Here is a 14,997-nt window from a genome sequence, read left to right on the forward strand (position 1 = left end):
ATCCTTGGTTTCAAAAAAGGAAAACAAAAATAAAGCATCAGGATCCACGGGAAATGAAGCTCCCCATGGCAGTGTGATTTATAGCCTACATTGAGCAGCAGGCTTCATCTGGAAACTGGGTCAGCACCGCGCGCGTGTGAGGGTTGGGAAGCTTGGGCTTGGTTTTGGTTCATTCACTTAGTGGGGATTTAAAACTGGTTTTAAAATAGCGCAGTGATGTTTTTGTACAGGGCTGTCCTCTGTGGGTAATTCCTGGGTAGAAACTGCCTATAAAAACTTCCATGACTCTAGAATTTAGAATGTTGTAGGTCCAGAAACTAATTCCTATTTATCTTAGGCTATTTTTGAGCTCACTACATAGTGATTCTTTGCTCCCCATACGTTAGAATCTAACATCCAGACTATAGATAACACCTTTTGGAGTCTATTAACAACACCCTAATTTCTCACCAACCAAAAGGTTGAAAGTCGTCGAACCACAACTGAAGCTTACAGCCAGGGTTTTCCACAGTGCTATAGTGGCCCACTTAATGTTTACATCAGTGCATTGAAAGCATGTACTATGACTTTTCTTGTTCTATTTCTACAAAAACTTCATGAGACTGCTTCCAGGTTGATGCATGGAATTTGGGATGACCTAAATCTGTGTTTTCAGGCTACTGTCACTCATTCTTGGCTCCAGAATAAAACTTTTCCATCCCATTTGAATTACAATGTGTGTGTTTGTGTGTGTGTGTCTGTGTGTCTGTGTGTCTGTGTGTGTGTGTGTGTGTGTGTGTGTGTGTGTGTGTGTGTATGTGAGAGAGAGAGAGAGAAAGAGAGAGAGAGAGAGAGAGAGAGAAATGGGCAGTGGTGGCACACACCTTTAATCCCAGTACTTGAGAGGCACAGGCAGGAGGATTTCTGAGTTCGAGGCCAGCCTGGTCTAGAGAGTGAGTTCCAGGACAGCCAGGGCTATACAGAGAAACCCTGTCTCAAAACAAAAACAAAAAACAAAAAGAGAGAGTGAAAGAGAGCTGTATAGATGTGTGTGTGTGTGAATTTATGTATAGGTGTGTGTATATAAGTATGTATGCATTTATGTAAAGGTGTGTATATATACGTGTGTGAGCACTTCTGAGTCAAACTCATCATCATATTATCTGTGCCCTCCTACAAAAGATCATCCCAGCTCGACTTGTTGACAAGGACTTCCTTCAGTGAACCTTCAGTCTTGTTCCTTCAGTCTTGGAACCTTCCTCCTAACCAGTTGTCTGCAATGCCCTTAGTGCCCTTGGCTTCAGGGAGAGTTAGACTATATACATGGAGAATGACAGGGGCAGGTGGTCCATCTACATGGCCACAGGGTAGTCCATAGAATTATGGAAATAGGGCCGGGCAGTGATGGCACACGCCTGTAATCCCAGCACTCTGGGAGGCAGAGGCAGGCGGATTTCTGAGTTCGAGGCCAGCCTGGTCTACAGAGTGAGTTCCAGGACAGCCAGGGCTATACAGAGAAACCCTGTCTCGGAAAAACCAAATCAAAAAAAAAAAAAAAAAAAGAATTATGGAAATAGAATCCATGCTGGGCTGAGCAGACCTTCCTCTCAGTGCGACTCCTTCAAGGCCACCCATGCTTCTGCCTGCAGCCTCTCACCCACTGTCCTATCGAATGACAAGCTCAGGGCCTCCCAGAATGAGCTCTGATGGAATCACGCCTTGCTTTGTGGTTGGGCTTCAGGAGGAGGGATAAATGTTGTCTTCCTTGGGGAAGGAATCTGAGAGGCAGGCATCATAAACAGGCCCAAGATGTGTTCTGTTGTCACAGCTTAGAACTGGGAGACCTCAGAAGTTTTCTGTGTTACCATGATCTCTGTCTTTGGAGCAGTGACAACAGTGATGCTAGCTAGAAAGGCTAGAATACTCACCTCCAGTTCCTAGGTGGCTTTCCGTCAAGAAGAAAATGAAAGCAGCAACAGAACTGACCTACCTTTGCCATTTGTAAATCCCACAGCCCCTGATCTTAAACCCAGTACTTGACAGGTGAGTTGCAGGCAGATTAATATTTTCCTGTAGACAGAAGAGCAGAGCAATGAGTAACTGGATTCTGGAGCAACTTGGACCAGCTAGAAGCTCGCTGAATCCCAACCACGCTTTGCACAACTCTCTCCTTAGTCACCACTTGCGATGGAGACCGTGGTCCCAATCACAGTCCACACCTATTACATTCCCAAGTAACAAGCGCAGAAGTAGATGAATACTTCTACAAACAATGGGACTTTTAGATAACGTAGAAGCAGCTGCTACTCAAAGTTATCAGCAGCAGCTCCTGACAGTAAGGTTATGGCCAGTTTTCTGTATCAGGTAGATAATATCTACACATGTAAATTACCTTTGTAAAGTGCAGCTTGTGGGGAACACACCCCATCCTACACCCACTGAAACAAACACTCATTAGAGCTTCTACCTCTCAGCTAGGCATTGTTTTAGAAATAGGATTTTTTTTAGAAAGTGGTTATAGAAGTTATATGACTGTTAACAACAGCATGTAACAAGTTGACTTGCTGCTTTCAAAGCTTGGTACCCACTCCCAGAGGCAGAGCCCCCTAAGACCTGTGTTGAAATTTTCACTTAGCTACACAGTATTGGCATCAAACACCACTTTTCTTTTGTTCTTGTTTCTACTCTGCTATGGAGATTTATTTTTAACTGTTAGAAAATGCTTCAACCCCTCTACCCGCTCTCTGTGGTCACTGCACTTCTGGCACAGGGTTGGGGTAGTTGTCTCACAACGTGATGGTGCTACCTTCAGAGAGTCGGTTGGAGGAGGCCTGGGCATCTTATTCAAGCTTACTCTTTCCAAGATCTGAATGAGGAAGGTCGGCTTCTCTGAGTGATTAATGCACGGAAACCTTGGGAGTTCCTGGTGGCCACGTGCAGTCGTGTGGGTGGAGAATGGTGCCACCACACATCTAGGAATGAGCCTGGTCGATGCAATCTCACTGCGAGCCTGCAGTGTTCCTTCCTATTGTTCTATGAGACACTTGAGCTCCCCGTTAATAACCCCCTCTGTGCTTGTATAGCTCAGAAGAGGTTTTGTTAGTTGTAATCAGAACACTCTCATACACCTCTTGCACTCCTGGGCAGCCTTTGCCCCAGATGGTTGACCCTGCAAGCACTTCTAACAAGTCACGTGTTCTAGTTTGCACATTAGCATCAGAAGAGAAGTTATAACCCTAAAGGAAGGTAGTGTCACGGAGACCGTTGATTGACAGTGGCAAGAAATGACAGTGCATTGGTTAGGGGGGTCGAATGAGAAGGGCCCTCACAGGTGCATATATCTGAGTGTCTGGTTCCCAGTTGGTGGACTGTTTAGGAAGGATTAGGAGGTGTTGTCTTGTTGAAGGAGATACATCACTGGGTGGTGGTGGGGGATGAGAGAGGGGCTTTGAGGTTTCAAAAGCCCAAGCCAGTCCCAGTCTCCTTCTCTCCCCTTTCAACCTTTGGGTCAGGATGTGAACTCCCAGCTGCTGCTCCAGTGCCATGCCTGCTTGCTTGTCCCCCACAACGATGGTCATGGATTCACCCTCTTAAACTGTGCGCAAGTTCTCCAATTAAATGTTTCCATTTATAAGTAGCCTTGATCCTGATGTCTCTCCACAGTGATAGAATAACTAAGACAACAACCCTACATAAGAGGGAGTCTGTTTGTTTTCTCTTTGCAACTGTAACGAATTGCTGTAATTTGCAACAAAGATATAGAAACTTAGGGTGGAAGTCAATGACAGGTGTCACTGGGCTAAAGTCCCTGGGGTTTAGATTCTCACTGAGGCTTCTAGGGCATTTCCAGCATGTACATGTCTATGCACGTTTTCTGTCCCCAAGATGTTACAGCATTCCTTGGTTCAAGACTTCCTTCCTCCAATGCAAAGCCGATGCCAGTCTGCCAAGTCCCAGTCACACTGCAACCTCCTGGTAACAATGTTTTCTTCCCCTCCTACTTTTAAGGACCCTGTTATTACCTGAGTCTGGGATAATCCAGAATGATCTCTTTATCTTGAGATCATCAAATGAGCAACCTTAATTCTATCCAGGGCATTCAGTTGTCCTTGCTATGCCATGGCATACCCACAGGTTCTGTAGGGTAGCCCATGGACGCTTGGACACCTGCCGGGCGGAAGACACAGGCGGGACTTCCGGTTCCTTGGAGGAAAAGGGAGATGCAAGGAAAGAGAGAGGGGAGTTTGCTATGCTTTGGAGAAGAGAACCAGGCAACCATGTAAGGTCTCAGGAGAAGTGGCCACTCAGAGGCCGGCCGGTGATCAGAGATGTTTAGCAGGGACTAGATTCAACTGACTGACTAAAGTTAGGGCAGGTGGGAGGAGCAGAGCTAAGAGTAAAGAAGAGGGCACAGTTTTCCGGGCCGGAGAGAGTAGCACCCAGCAACTGTGCCAAGAAGGCAAGTTGAAAATGAACAACTGTGTGTGTGTGTCTTTTATCCATGGATTCAAGGGAAGTTGGGAGTGGGGCTGGTAGTGCAGTCTGATTCCCAGAGCACAGAGAGGGTAGCGAAAAACTACACACAACAGCTTACCACAGGAGTCAGCCGGAGAATCAGGCAAGAAATGAAATAGTCACCTGGGCACTTAGCACGTAGACATGAAGTGGTTCCTATGCCACAATCCTTGGACTGGGGCAGCAGCTGATGTCTTATTTTACAGGCGAGGGGTGACTGGCTGGAGATCTGCAGCAAGAGGCATACTGCAGATAACCTTCATAACGTACCAGGCTAAACAGTTTATTGGAAATCGCTTCAAATTCAGAAATTTAGTTACATTAAAACTAGCATTCAGGGGGCTGATGCGTGAGGATCACAAGTTCAAAGCCAGCCTGAGCTTCAAAGCAAGCTATTATTGAAATAACAAAAATAAAATAGGTATGTGGCTAGCTTTCCTCCACCTGACCCCTCCCCCCACCCAAAATCCTGTACCTGTTACAGCACGAAATTTCACTTACAGAGGATGTTATACAGGGAGCCTTACTTACTGGTAATGCTAGAGTTTACCTTAACTTGATGGCTGCCATTTTCTTTTACATAATGTTCACTAACATTCATCTTAATCTAGCTAAAATGAAGTGAATGGGAATCTTTTAAATAAATACAACTTCATGCGAAACTAAAAGTTTAGAAATCTTTAAGCGTTTATTATAAATATTCACATGTACTGACTTCTACAGAGCAGCTGAAGAACAGATTTTTCCTTTAAGAAGTTTCAAAGCGGCAACTGAGGGACAGAGCTCCGACTTAATCATATGCAAAGAAGCTGTTAAACGGTTCGATTTCTGCCATTTTTAAACTGGTAACTACATAGAATACGCTTTCAATTTTGAAAGAAAGCAAATTTAATCTCAGTGTTCTTTAAATGCTAGTTGCAGGGCCTACGTATGGGAAAGCATAGAAATAAACGTCACAGTTCCACAGAAAGAAGACCAAGGGGCTCTTTCTCAAGTCTTTCCATAATGGTGGCACTGTGACTCAGCACTCTAGAGCACATTCCAGGATTCTGGCTCTACAAGCAGGAACACGCCGCAGACACCAGAGAACCATCTGCCCGAGCTCTAAACTCGATGATAAACAAAGGCTGCAATGAAATGATGCGACCAGGCCAAGAGATGGCTGCTACCAAGACAAAGCATGGGGATGACGTCATGATTACACAGACGACATGTCTTCCGCACCAACCCTTACAGATGTACACTTAATTCTTTGTAGAGCCGAAACTCAAACAGTTGACTAAGTTGATGACTAACACAGTCTAGAGACTTCCAAATGCTATGACCAAAACAAAAGTCAGCATGCGGACATCCGTGCTGCACTAAGCTCACAAGCTTGGATGTCTCGAGTGTCTGTCTAGCCACATGTCCTCATCCCTCATGTGTCTCCGGTTGGACCCTCTCCCTCTTCACAGCTCATTTTCATCCATTTCTGAAGGAAAACATCTGTGGGTGAAATAGGAAGAAAACACCCCATCCTCCGGTATGGGATTTTGGGTTGGCCAATTGTTTTCTTGTAAGAGTGGTCTTGAAGAAAAGATAAATTGAGTCTCAAAAGATTCCACCGACTCTCCGTCTTCCTTCTCCAACAGGAACTGATACTCTCCAAACCTGAGCATGCACTTGTAAGGCAGGTCCATTTTATTGAGGTAGCGGAGTTCCTGGTTATCCACCATCAAACTGGTCTTCTTGCTCATGTTTTTTATTTCAAAGGAGAGAACCGAGCTGTTGAACTGTTTAAACGGCTGTAAAACAAACTGAACTCGGGAAACCTGTTTGTCCTGAAACGTATACTGGCACATGTTTGAATTCCGTCCAAATTTCACCACTTCGATAGAAGGAAATTTCTCTTTGTTGCAAAACCTTATTGATTTAAATATCCCACTTTGCAGCTGGCCAGGATGGTAAATGGTCATCTGGAGACAAGTGACGGTCTCTTCCGTATCAGCGTCTTCAAAGGTGGACATGATGCTCCCCAGCCTGTGACAGTCAAAGCATCGGGTTAGTTCAGCCCGTACTGCCTGCCCTCTAAGAGTATGCTCAAAATGCGGTTGGGGATCCTACACTAAGAACAATACTAGCCCCTTCCTCTTGCTTTGTTTCATTTCTCCTTTGCCCGTTCTTATAATGTGAACGGTTATGAGAATGCTTACAATGCATTTGTTTAGTGATGCAAACCAAAAAATATGATGATTGTCATTAAAAAGTAAAATCAGGCATGTCATAGTGAGAAGGTTAAGGCAGAAAGATTATTAATTCAAGTCCAGCCTGGGCTACCTAGTGAGACTATTAAAAACAAACTGGTTTTGGTTTTAATATTCTCAGAGGAGCTATACACAAATAAAACCTACAGGCTATTAATGCTAACACGATTAGTATTAATTGTGAACTCTTTTTAAGATAAGAAACTTAAAGGTTATTGGCAGAGGGCTGGAGAGATGGAGCAGCTATTAAGAGGTTGCTCTTCCAGAGGAAGAGCCTGGTGAGATTCCCAGCACCTACATGGTGGCTCACAACCTTCTGTAATTCCAATTCCAGGGAATGTGATGCCCTCTTCTGGTCTCCTTGAGTACTGCATATACATGGTACACAGACATATAAACACACAAGCAAAACATCCATACACAAAAAATAAAGAAAAAATTCTAAAAGGTTAAAATTGTAAATAAGTAATTGCTACTTCACCACATTATATCATTAAATTAAGTCTTGAATTTCTAGTAGTTTAGCTTTGACATTACATTTTTAACAACTCCGGTAAGGCCACTCAGTACCATAGCCTTCACTGGTACCGGAGTTACTTGTGTCCTTGGTCTTTTGTAAATGGCTTGGAAAGGAGGCATTAAGCACAACACTTCCATCTGGCTCCTACTGGCATCCTTGGAGCCCAAGGCCTGAGGTCCCCACCAAGACCTCCCTATACACCGGGCCTATAGTGCAAGCGGAAGGGATGCTGGTTACAGGAGTACAACAGAAAAGAACATTTCATTTCCTAAATTTTTTGATACAGGACTACCATTAAAAAAAATTAACAGTTTTAAAACCACGTGCACACATCACTTAAAAGGACAAAAACCAAAAAGCTTTTAGAAACAAGTCTCCCAATCCCAATCTTTTATCTTTCTGTTCTAGAATCAACTACTATAAAGCTGCCTTTAACTTTAGAAACAGATTCTCCACACAAGCATAATTATGTGAGCACACACACACAAGCACACCTTTCTCTACAGAGAGTAATGTCTCTCATACAAATAGAAACACACTATATTTTGTTCTGTCCCTGCATTGCTCAATACCTATTGGTGGCTTTTTGCCACAGTCACACGACTCCTTCCACCGAGTGTGGTGAAGGCACTACTCTCAATAGCTGCCGACTGTTCACTGAGGCCTCTGAATGACCCTCACTTGTACAGTTGGTTTTTTTCTGATGCTGTTGATTTGGAGCTTGGGAAGCATAATCTTTAATAAGTATTTTTTAAGTTAAGTTATTTTTAGCTTATGTGCATTGATGTTTTGCCTGCAGATAAGGATCCCCTGAAACTGGAGTTATAGACAGTTGTAAGTTATCATGTTGGTGCTGAGAATTGAGCCCAGGTCCTCTGGAAAAGTAACCAGTGGTCTTAACCACTGAGCCATCTCTCCAGCCCCCATCTATAAGGTTTTATAATTAAATGACATTTATAGTTGTACTGTTTTTGTTGTCGTTGTTTATAACAAAGCACAAAGAGGTTAGTATGAAACTACCATCTATCTTAGACACTGGTATCAAAACTATCATAATTTGAAAACAAAAACCGGGACTGCTTTCATGACCCTTCTATCCCTGCCTCTTCCTGTGTTGTTTTTCTTGACAGGGTCTATGGTGATTCGAATGGGAATGGCCCCATAGACTCAAATGTTTCAATATCTGGTCTCCAGTTGGTGAAAATGTATAGAACTGATTGTGGGTGTGCCCTTGTTAGAGGAGAGCTAGAGATGGAGGGTTTTGAGGTTTCAAAAGTTTACTCTGTTCCCAGTTAATTCTTGCTGCCTGGCAGTTGTGTTTCAATGTGAGGTGCCTTGCCACGCCTCCTTACCTGCTACCATGGTCCTCACCGTGAGGGCATGAACTCTAGCCCTCTGAGACTGCAATCTCCAGATAAACTCTCTCCTGTATATGGAAGCCTAGGTCATGGTGTCACATCCTAGCAACAGAAATTAACTACGACCAAGTCTCAATATCTAGGCCACTTTATTCTTCCCCCGGGACCAGGGCTGTCTGCTTTTCAGATATTTTTCTCTCTTTGACAAAGCTGTGGTGCTAAAACCAAGCTGTATGTCTTTATCCCACAGACAGCCAAGCAAAATGTCTTTCATTAACTTAGACATTAATGTTTAATTTTAATTTTGCATCCCTATCTCTTGGACTTTATTGCAGCATACTGAACTGCCTAGCAAGGTAAGAGATCCTCCAGGGTACAAAAAAAAAACAGCAAAAGTAATACTCAAAGTCTTGGGCCAAACATGGTAAAAAATAATTGAAACAAAATCCAGCGAGCATTAACTACCATGCAATGGGTGGAACTGATTAAACCAGTTCATGCTGTCATTTGAATACACTTTCATTATGATAATCGAGTCTCAGTATTCACGAAGCAGACAGCTTGAATGAGAATAATTACGCTGTTATGCAATGATACAATTAGCAATTGATAAAAAGAATTCGTGTTGTGAATATTGGGTAACATCCACTTTCCATCTATTTTCCCTGTTTGTTTAAAAGATGTGTACAACAAAACTGCATTACATGTGCAAGTGAAAACATCAGAATAAAAGGATGGACTTGGAAGATGGCTCTGTTGGTAAAGCATTTGCCTTGCCAGTGGGAGGCCTGGGCCTAGATCCCCAGGATCCACATAAAACAGAGGAGCATGCCGCATACCTGAAATCCCAGGGCTGGAAAGGGAGTGACATGCAGGTCCCTGGGGGCTCACAGGCCAGCTAGCCTAGCCTGCTTTGCAAAATGTAGGCCAGTGAGAGGCCTTGTCCCAAAGAGAGTAGTAGATGACTAAGAAATGACACCTTACCCTAGTCTGTGACCTCTGCATGCATACACGTGTGTGAGCACACACACACACACACACACACACACACACACACACTTTTTAAATAAGAAGCAAAGAGCTTAAAACTGAAGAGCAGGAACCACCTCCATTTTGTCTAGGAAATGGTTCAGCGCCAGCTCATCCTTGGGTTTTGACAGTTCCATAAGAACTATATTAAAAGAGTTTTTCCAAATATGGTGTTTTGGTTGACAGCTAAGTATTGTTTTGGATGCTCTACAGAACCCGCGAGTTTCCAGTTCTGTTCTCTAATAACCATGTCAACACAAGCATATGTGTGGAAGCTATGCAGATGCTTATTGCCAAGCAAACGACTCAAAAGCCACTGCATAGTTTCGCCTTCCTTCATTGCGGTCACCTCCCTGGCCAGAACAGCAGCCCCTTAAAGAACCACTGCTTAGTGTCAGAGTGGCAGAGGTGAGTCCCTGCGATTCCTGAGGCTATGCTATGTGTTACTCCATTCTAGGCTGAGAAATGCGTTCACTTCTCAGGAGGATGACATGGTGACAAGCTTGTGACTTTAGAAAGGTTTCTGCTTACAGCACGCCTTTCATGTGCTCGGCACACGATCTCAGCTTATCTTCAAAAGAGCTCCATGAACTACCTACCCCTTTACAGGTGAGAGAGATGGAGTTGTGTAGAATTTTAAAGAGTGGGTTCCGCTCCAAAACAAGGTGCCAAAGTCCAGACCCAAGAGAAGAGACCCACCTTCTCTTAGGACTCCACAAACCGCCTCCCTTCCAGGGGTCACTGTTACACTTTGCAAACTATAGGAGTTAAGGGAAGAGGGGCTCAGAAGCACACGCTGCAGCCAGCGAGCTATGAACCTGGATACCACACCGTTGTTCAGGAGGGAAGTTCAGCTGCCTCATAAGAGGATGTGAACCAAAGCGGTGGCTTACCGCAAAAGCTGATCGCCCTTACTCCTGCACGGGAGTGCAGGCTGCCGTGCATTGGCAACTCTGCTGGTCGGTCGGAGAGTGAAGAAGGCTAATAAACCACTGTTCATTAATTTCCAGAGGCACAAGGACCTTCTACAGAGTAGCTTGACCCTTGGAACTCCGGTATTCAGTAGAAAAGACAGAAATGAACAATCAACATAACAAATGTAAGAGTAGTAGTTATTTTTGTTTGTTTGTTTGGTTTGGTTTTAAGCCTCTGGTGTGTAGAGGCTGGACAAAAGTTTTTTAACTCTGCTATTTTTAAATACACAGAAGGCCAACAGACTATAGAGTAGTAACAATGTTTGTCTTGGGAAGGGGACCAAGGACCGGGGAAGAAGAGAGATATCTCAGGGCACACCGTTAATCTTTGGATTTTGACACCAGGCACACTAAATATCTAACAATTTTTTTCTTTACAAAACCCATAAACCATCCTATTTGTGTGGAATAAAATAGAATTAGAGATAGTAAAGTATCATTGTTAATGCGTGTGTTACACAGTATATTACTCTGCTATCTGACATCACAAAGTTGTCAAACACGAACATCTGGCCAACAGTAATAATCTGTTAACAAAGAAACTATTGTACAACCAGGAGAGAAATGAAATGAAAAACAAGTTCTGCTAACAGACAGGAGCCAAAGGCAGAGCTCTTCCACCCCCACCCCCAAACCTTCCACCCTCTACTCCAGGCTTAACCCTTTGCATGCTGGAGTCCAAGATGCACACACTCACCGAGAGCCTTCCGGTGGCCAAAGCTAGATCAGGAATCCGGAGCCTTGTCTCTTCTCCTGGGGGATAAAAAAAGAAAATAGAGGGGTCTGTGTAGGTGTGTTAGGAACACAGCAACATTGACACCCCAGTTGCAAACACGGGACCCTGTGTCCAAAGAAACTAGTGAAGGGCTACAGGGAAACTAGTGAAGGGCTACCGAGCTTTGTTTTGGCACAAGGCTGATTGATTGCAAATGCCATAGAGGGGAAGCCGTACAGGGATGTTTTTACTAAAATGAGCCAGGTGTTCAAACGGTTTCAAGCGAAGTTTGCTCGGCTCCCTCCGCCCCCCCCCCAGAAACCCCGCCCCGAGTGGGGGCGGGGTCACGTATGCCTTTAAGGTTTCTCACGCTTTGAGAATTTTTGTTTAAACCCGTGCTGCTGTAATGGAGGTTCCTCCGAATCAGATGAGCTAGGCAAAGTTCCCCTCTAAAAACGGTTACCTTCAGCTCCCTCTGCTCCAGCTCTTAGCCTCTAAGAGAGATTGTGATTGCAAGAAGGAAGTTTCTATTTTTGCAATAAAACTTCTCTCCTTGACAAACACTCGACACCGAGTTAGTAGAAGGGGAAGAGAAACTTGGAAGAAACAGAAGACAAATTTATCCTCTTGCCCAACTCCCTCAGTTGCCATGGCCCCATGGAGTGACTTAGAAGAAAGACATCTGTCCGCGGGTTTTATGCCAGACCAGACCTGGTCTGCAGGCGTCAGCAGTCTTTTGGGTTCCCTGTCTTTCAGAGAGAGAGAGAGTGAGGGCAACCAAGTACGGAGAGGAGAGTCAGGAGAGCTCAGCGCTTTGCAGCGACAGCGATTCTCGGTCTCGCTCTGCCCACCCTTCAGTTCTAATCCCACCCCACCCCCACTCCCCTTCGAGGCGCACCTCGCCCCCTCCTCCCCCCCCCCCGCCCCCCGCGGAGCCTCTCGCTGCAACCGGATCTGAATGCTCAGGAAATTTGGAAAATCCCGGATCACGATGACTTTGGGCTTTCCTGGGACCGGGCTGCAGATGGGAGATGGGTCTGGAAGAGCCTCGTGCAGCCCGGACCCGGAAAGTCTCCCAAGTTCAATAATAACAGCGTGTGACCGCGGGGAACCAGTACGACGGCTCCTGAGCCAGAATACACAGACGGCATCCTTCTGGTTTCCGGTTAGATGAAAAGTTTGCAAGAATAGGAAAGAAAAGACCCTTCCCCCAATATTGTTCGGTTCCTCCCTTACTTTATAAAGGTCATGTATTTCATAAACCTGGGATCGTGCTGACTATTTTTTTTTCAACATTTCCTTAGTATATAGTGTACGACTCCCTGTAAACCAAACCATGGAGAGAGAGAGAGAGAGAGAGAGAGAGAGAGAGAGAGAGAGAGAGAGAGAGAGAGAGAGAGAGAGAGAGAGAGAGAGAGAGAGAGAGAGAGAAGGAGGACGGAAGGAAGCACAGTAACCACTTTCAAGCTAAACAGTGACCATTAGGTACCTGGGGACTTGGAGGTCCGTGAGCCTTGCGGAGCCTTCTGGTGGAAGCGGCGGGCGCGGCCTCGGTGGGGGACCGTGGCTGTCAGCGCCGTGCGAGCTCTCCGAACCCGCAGGTCGCCGGTCCTCCCGCGCCACCGAGCCTCCCACAGGCGCGCCAAGAGTGGCCTCGCGCGAGTGACCTCAGCAAAGCCCTCGCTGGGCGGAAAGCCCCGCAGAGCCGCCTCCCTCCGGCCCTTTCCCGAAGCCCTGCCCCCTGTCGCCTTTCTGAGGTCTCCTGATTGACCCGATCTGAGTCGCCGGGCACCCGGGGGCGACTGCACCTTCTCCAACAAGAGACAGCTCTAGATAGTATGTGACCGGGAAGCTGGGCTTTGACAAGAAGGGAACTGGGTCGGTTCCAGATTCAGAGCTGCTGTGGGGTGGCAGACCAGCAGGGAGTTAGTTGGACTCCTTGGGGACCATAAGGATGCACGCCTGCTCTCAGGCCTCAGGAGACAGTGGCTACTCTGCAGATGCTCAACCCGAGGTGCAGGGAGTGGATGAAAGAAAGTACAGCCATAGCCAAATAGGATTGGAACTTGCCTCGTGATGTTGCCATCCTGCGCACAAGGCATCCAGAAGCCTCCTCACCTGTCACTTCCGGGGCTAACCATCTGTTCTTTGCCCAACACCTAGTGCTGGGTCACCACCACAGGGGCAACAGCCTCGTGTGGGGGGGGGGCGCGGGGGTCTTTCAGAGAACCCAGCTGATACCCAGACACTAGTTTCCGAAGTTCAAGGAGGCTGGGATGGAAATACAGGAGACGGGTGTGGAGATAGGTAGAGAGGGATTCTGTGTAGGGAGAAGAGTGCTGGAGAGCAGAGGGAAGACAGCCAGAGTGGCTGGAGATGTTGCCAAGGATCTCCTAGCTGTTCTCCCTGCTGGGTTCCTGCATATCAATTCTCACAGTCATTCTATGGAAACCGTTTATTTGTCTGGACTCTGTCCTGAATTTCAGAGGAGGAAGGTCTTCTTCTGTGACAATAAAATGATGTAGACTCTTGTGGCTTCCGCACTGTTGCCAGTCTACTAGAGGGCTTGGGTTTTTTTGTTTTTGTGCTTGTTTGTTTGTTTTTTTGGATTTTTTTTTTTTTTTTTTTGAGACAGGGTTTCTCTGTATAGCCCTGGCCTTCCTGGAACTCACTTTGTAGACCAGGCTGGCCTCAGAAATCCAGAGACTCAGAAATCCACCTGCCTTTGCCTCCCAGAGTGCTGGGATTATAGGCGTGCACCACCACCGCCCGCCGGGCTGTTTTTTGTTTGTTTTAAATTCTGCTGGGAAACTAAGGCCTGGCACGTCTGCGTCTGCGTTTAGCGAGGCAGATTCCAGTAAGGGATCCAATTTCGTTGGTTAACGATCAATGTTTATTGTTCCTTCTTGGAAGAAGAGACAGCCAGCCACGGTATCTTCTTTCGATTGAGCAGTATCAAAGCAGGTGGAAGATAAGACGCTGCCAATTAATTGAGTGTGACAAATAAACCCATGCAATAAAACAATGTAAACATTGGAGTTTCTGCTCGTGAATCTCTTTGTTGTTACGGTTTTATTTTTGGACAAGGTTTTGTCAAGTAGCTCAGGCTAGCTTCCAAGTCAAGATCTTTCTGCGTTCTGTGAATACTAGCAGCATGATCCTGCTCCATCATTCTGAACTCTAATCTTCAAAGTTGAAGAACACGTGGCAAAAATATGAAGAGTAAGGGAGTAATAAAGCGGTGAAGATGGCCAAAATGCATTAACACAAAGAAATAACACAGAGACCTTTACTTTATACCAGTAATATGCAAGTAGGGACTATTTGTAACACTGACAGAGAAGATGCAGGTTAAAATCCAGGGTGCTAGACAGCAGTCTCTTCGTTCCCCAGAACTGTCGGGCTTGATTGATCCAGAAGGAGACTTTAAGTAAGCATGTAGGTCGACATTAGACTCTAATCTCAGTCACAGTTGCCGAATCCTGACAACTAGTTCAAAATAATGGATCTTGAAGCAGAAGATGAGCCTGTGGCCACCAAGAATCAGGCAGGAGTGTGCGCCTCAGAGTCCTGCTGCCTCAGGGCCCTTGGCTGACGGATACTTGGCTGGAACTGCCTCTCCTGGCCTTTGCTTATCTCGGTTTAAATAGCTACAGTATCGATC

The 14,997-nt window shown here is 45.6% G+C and overlaps 1 protein-coding gene across 3 annotated transcripts; it reads right to left on the reverse strand.

Moving 5' to 3' along the window:
- Positions 1-5,157: 5,157 nt before the first annotated feature.
- Tifa (TRAF interacting protein with forkhead associated domain) lies at positions 5,158-13,013 on the reverse strand. Of its 3 annotated transcripts, none has more exons than XM_052179276.1 (3): positions 12,823-13,013; positions 11,316-11,371; positions 5,158-6,513 (listed from the first exon to the last, which is right to left on the reverse strand). In XM_052179276.1, exon 3 carries the CDS (start codon positions 6,498-6,500, stop codon positions 5,943-5,945), a length of 558 nt encoding a protein of 185 aa, XP_052035236.1. In that variant the 5' UTR covers positions 6,501-6,513; positions 11,316-11,371; positions 12,823-13,013; the 3' UTR covers positions 5,158-5,942. The 3 variants fall into 3 exon arrangements, with proteins under 3 accessions (XP_052035236.1, XP_052035237.1, XP_052035235.1); XM_052179277.1 differs by lacking the exon at positions 12,823-13,013 and adding an exon at positions 11,797-11,892; XM_052179275.1 differs by lacking the exons at positions 11,316-11,371; positions 12,823-13,013 and adding an exon at positions 10,538-10,705.
- Between the last annotated feature and the right edge of the window lie 1,984 nt (positions 13,014-14,997).

The sequence above is a fragment of the Apodemus sylvaticus genome, chromosome 4 (assembly GCF_947179515.1).
Source record: "Apodemus sylvaticus chromosome 4, mApoSyl1.1, whole genome shotgun sequence".
NCBI lineage: Eukaryota > Metazoa > Chordata > Mammalia > Rodentia > Muridae > Apodemus > Apodemus sylvaticus.

Bases quoted from the DNA above. Each gene is read 5' to 3' on its own strand.
- Tifa (XM_052179275.1), bottom strand. From the start codon at position 10,644: ATGAACAGTGGTTTATTAGCCTTCTTCACTCTCCGACCGACCAGCAGA. The intron at 6,514-10,537 runs GTAAGCCACCGC...TGACTGTCACAG, and splicing joins AAGGGCGATCAGCTTTTGCG to GCTGGGGAGCATCATGTCCA.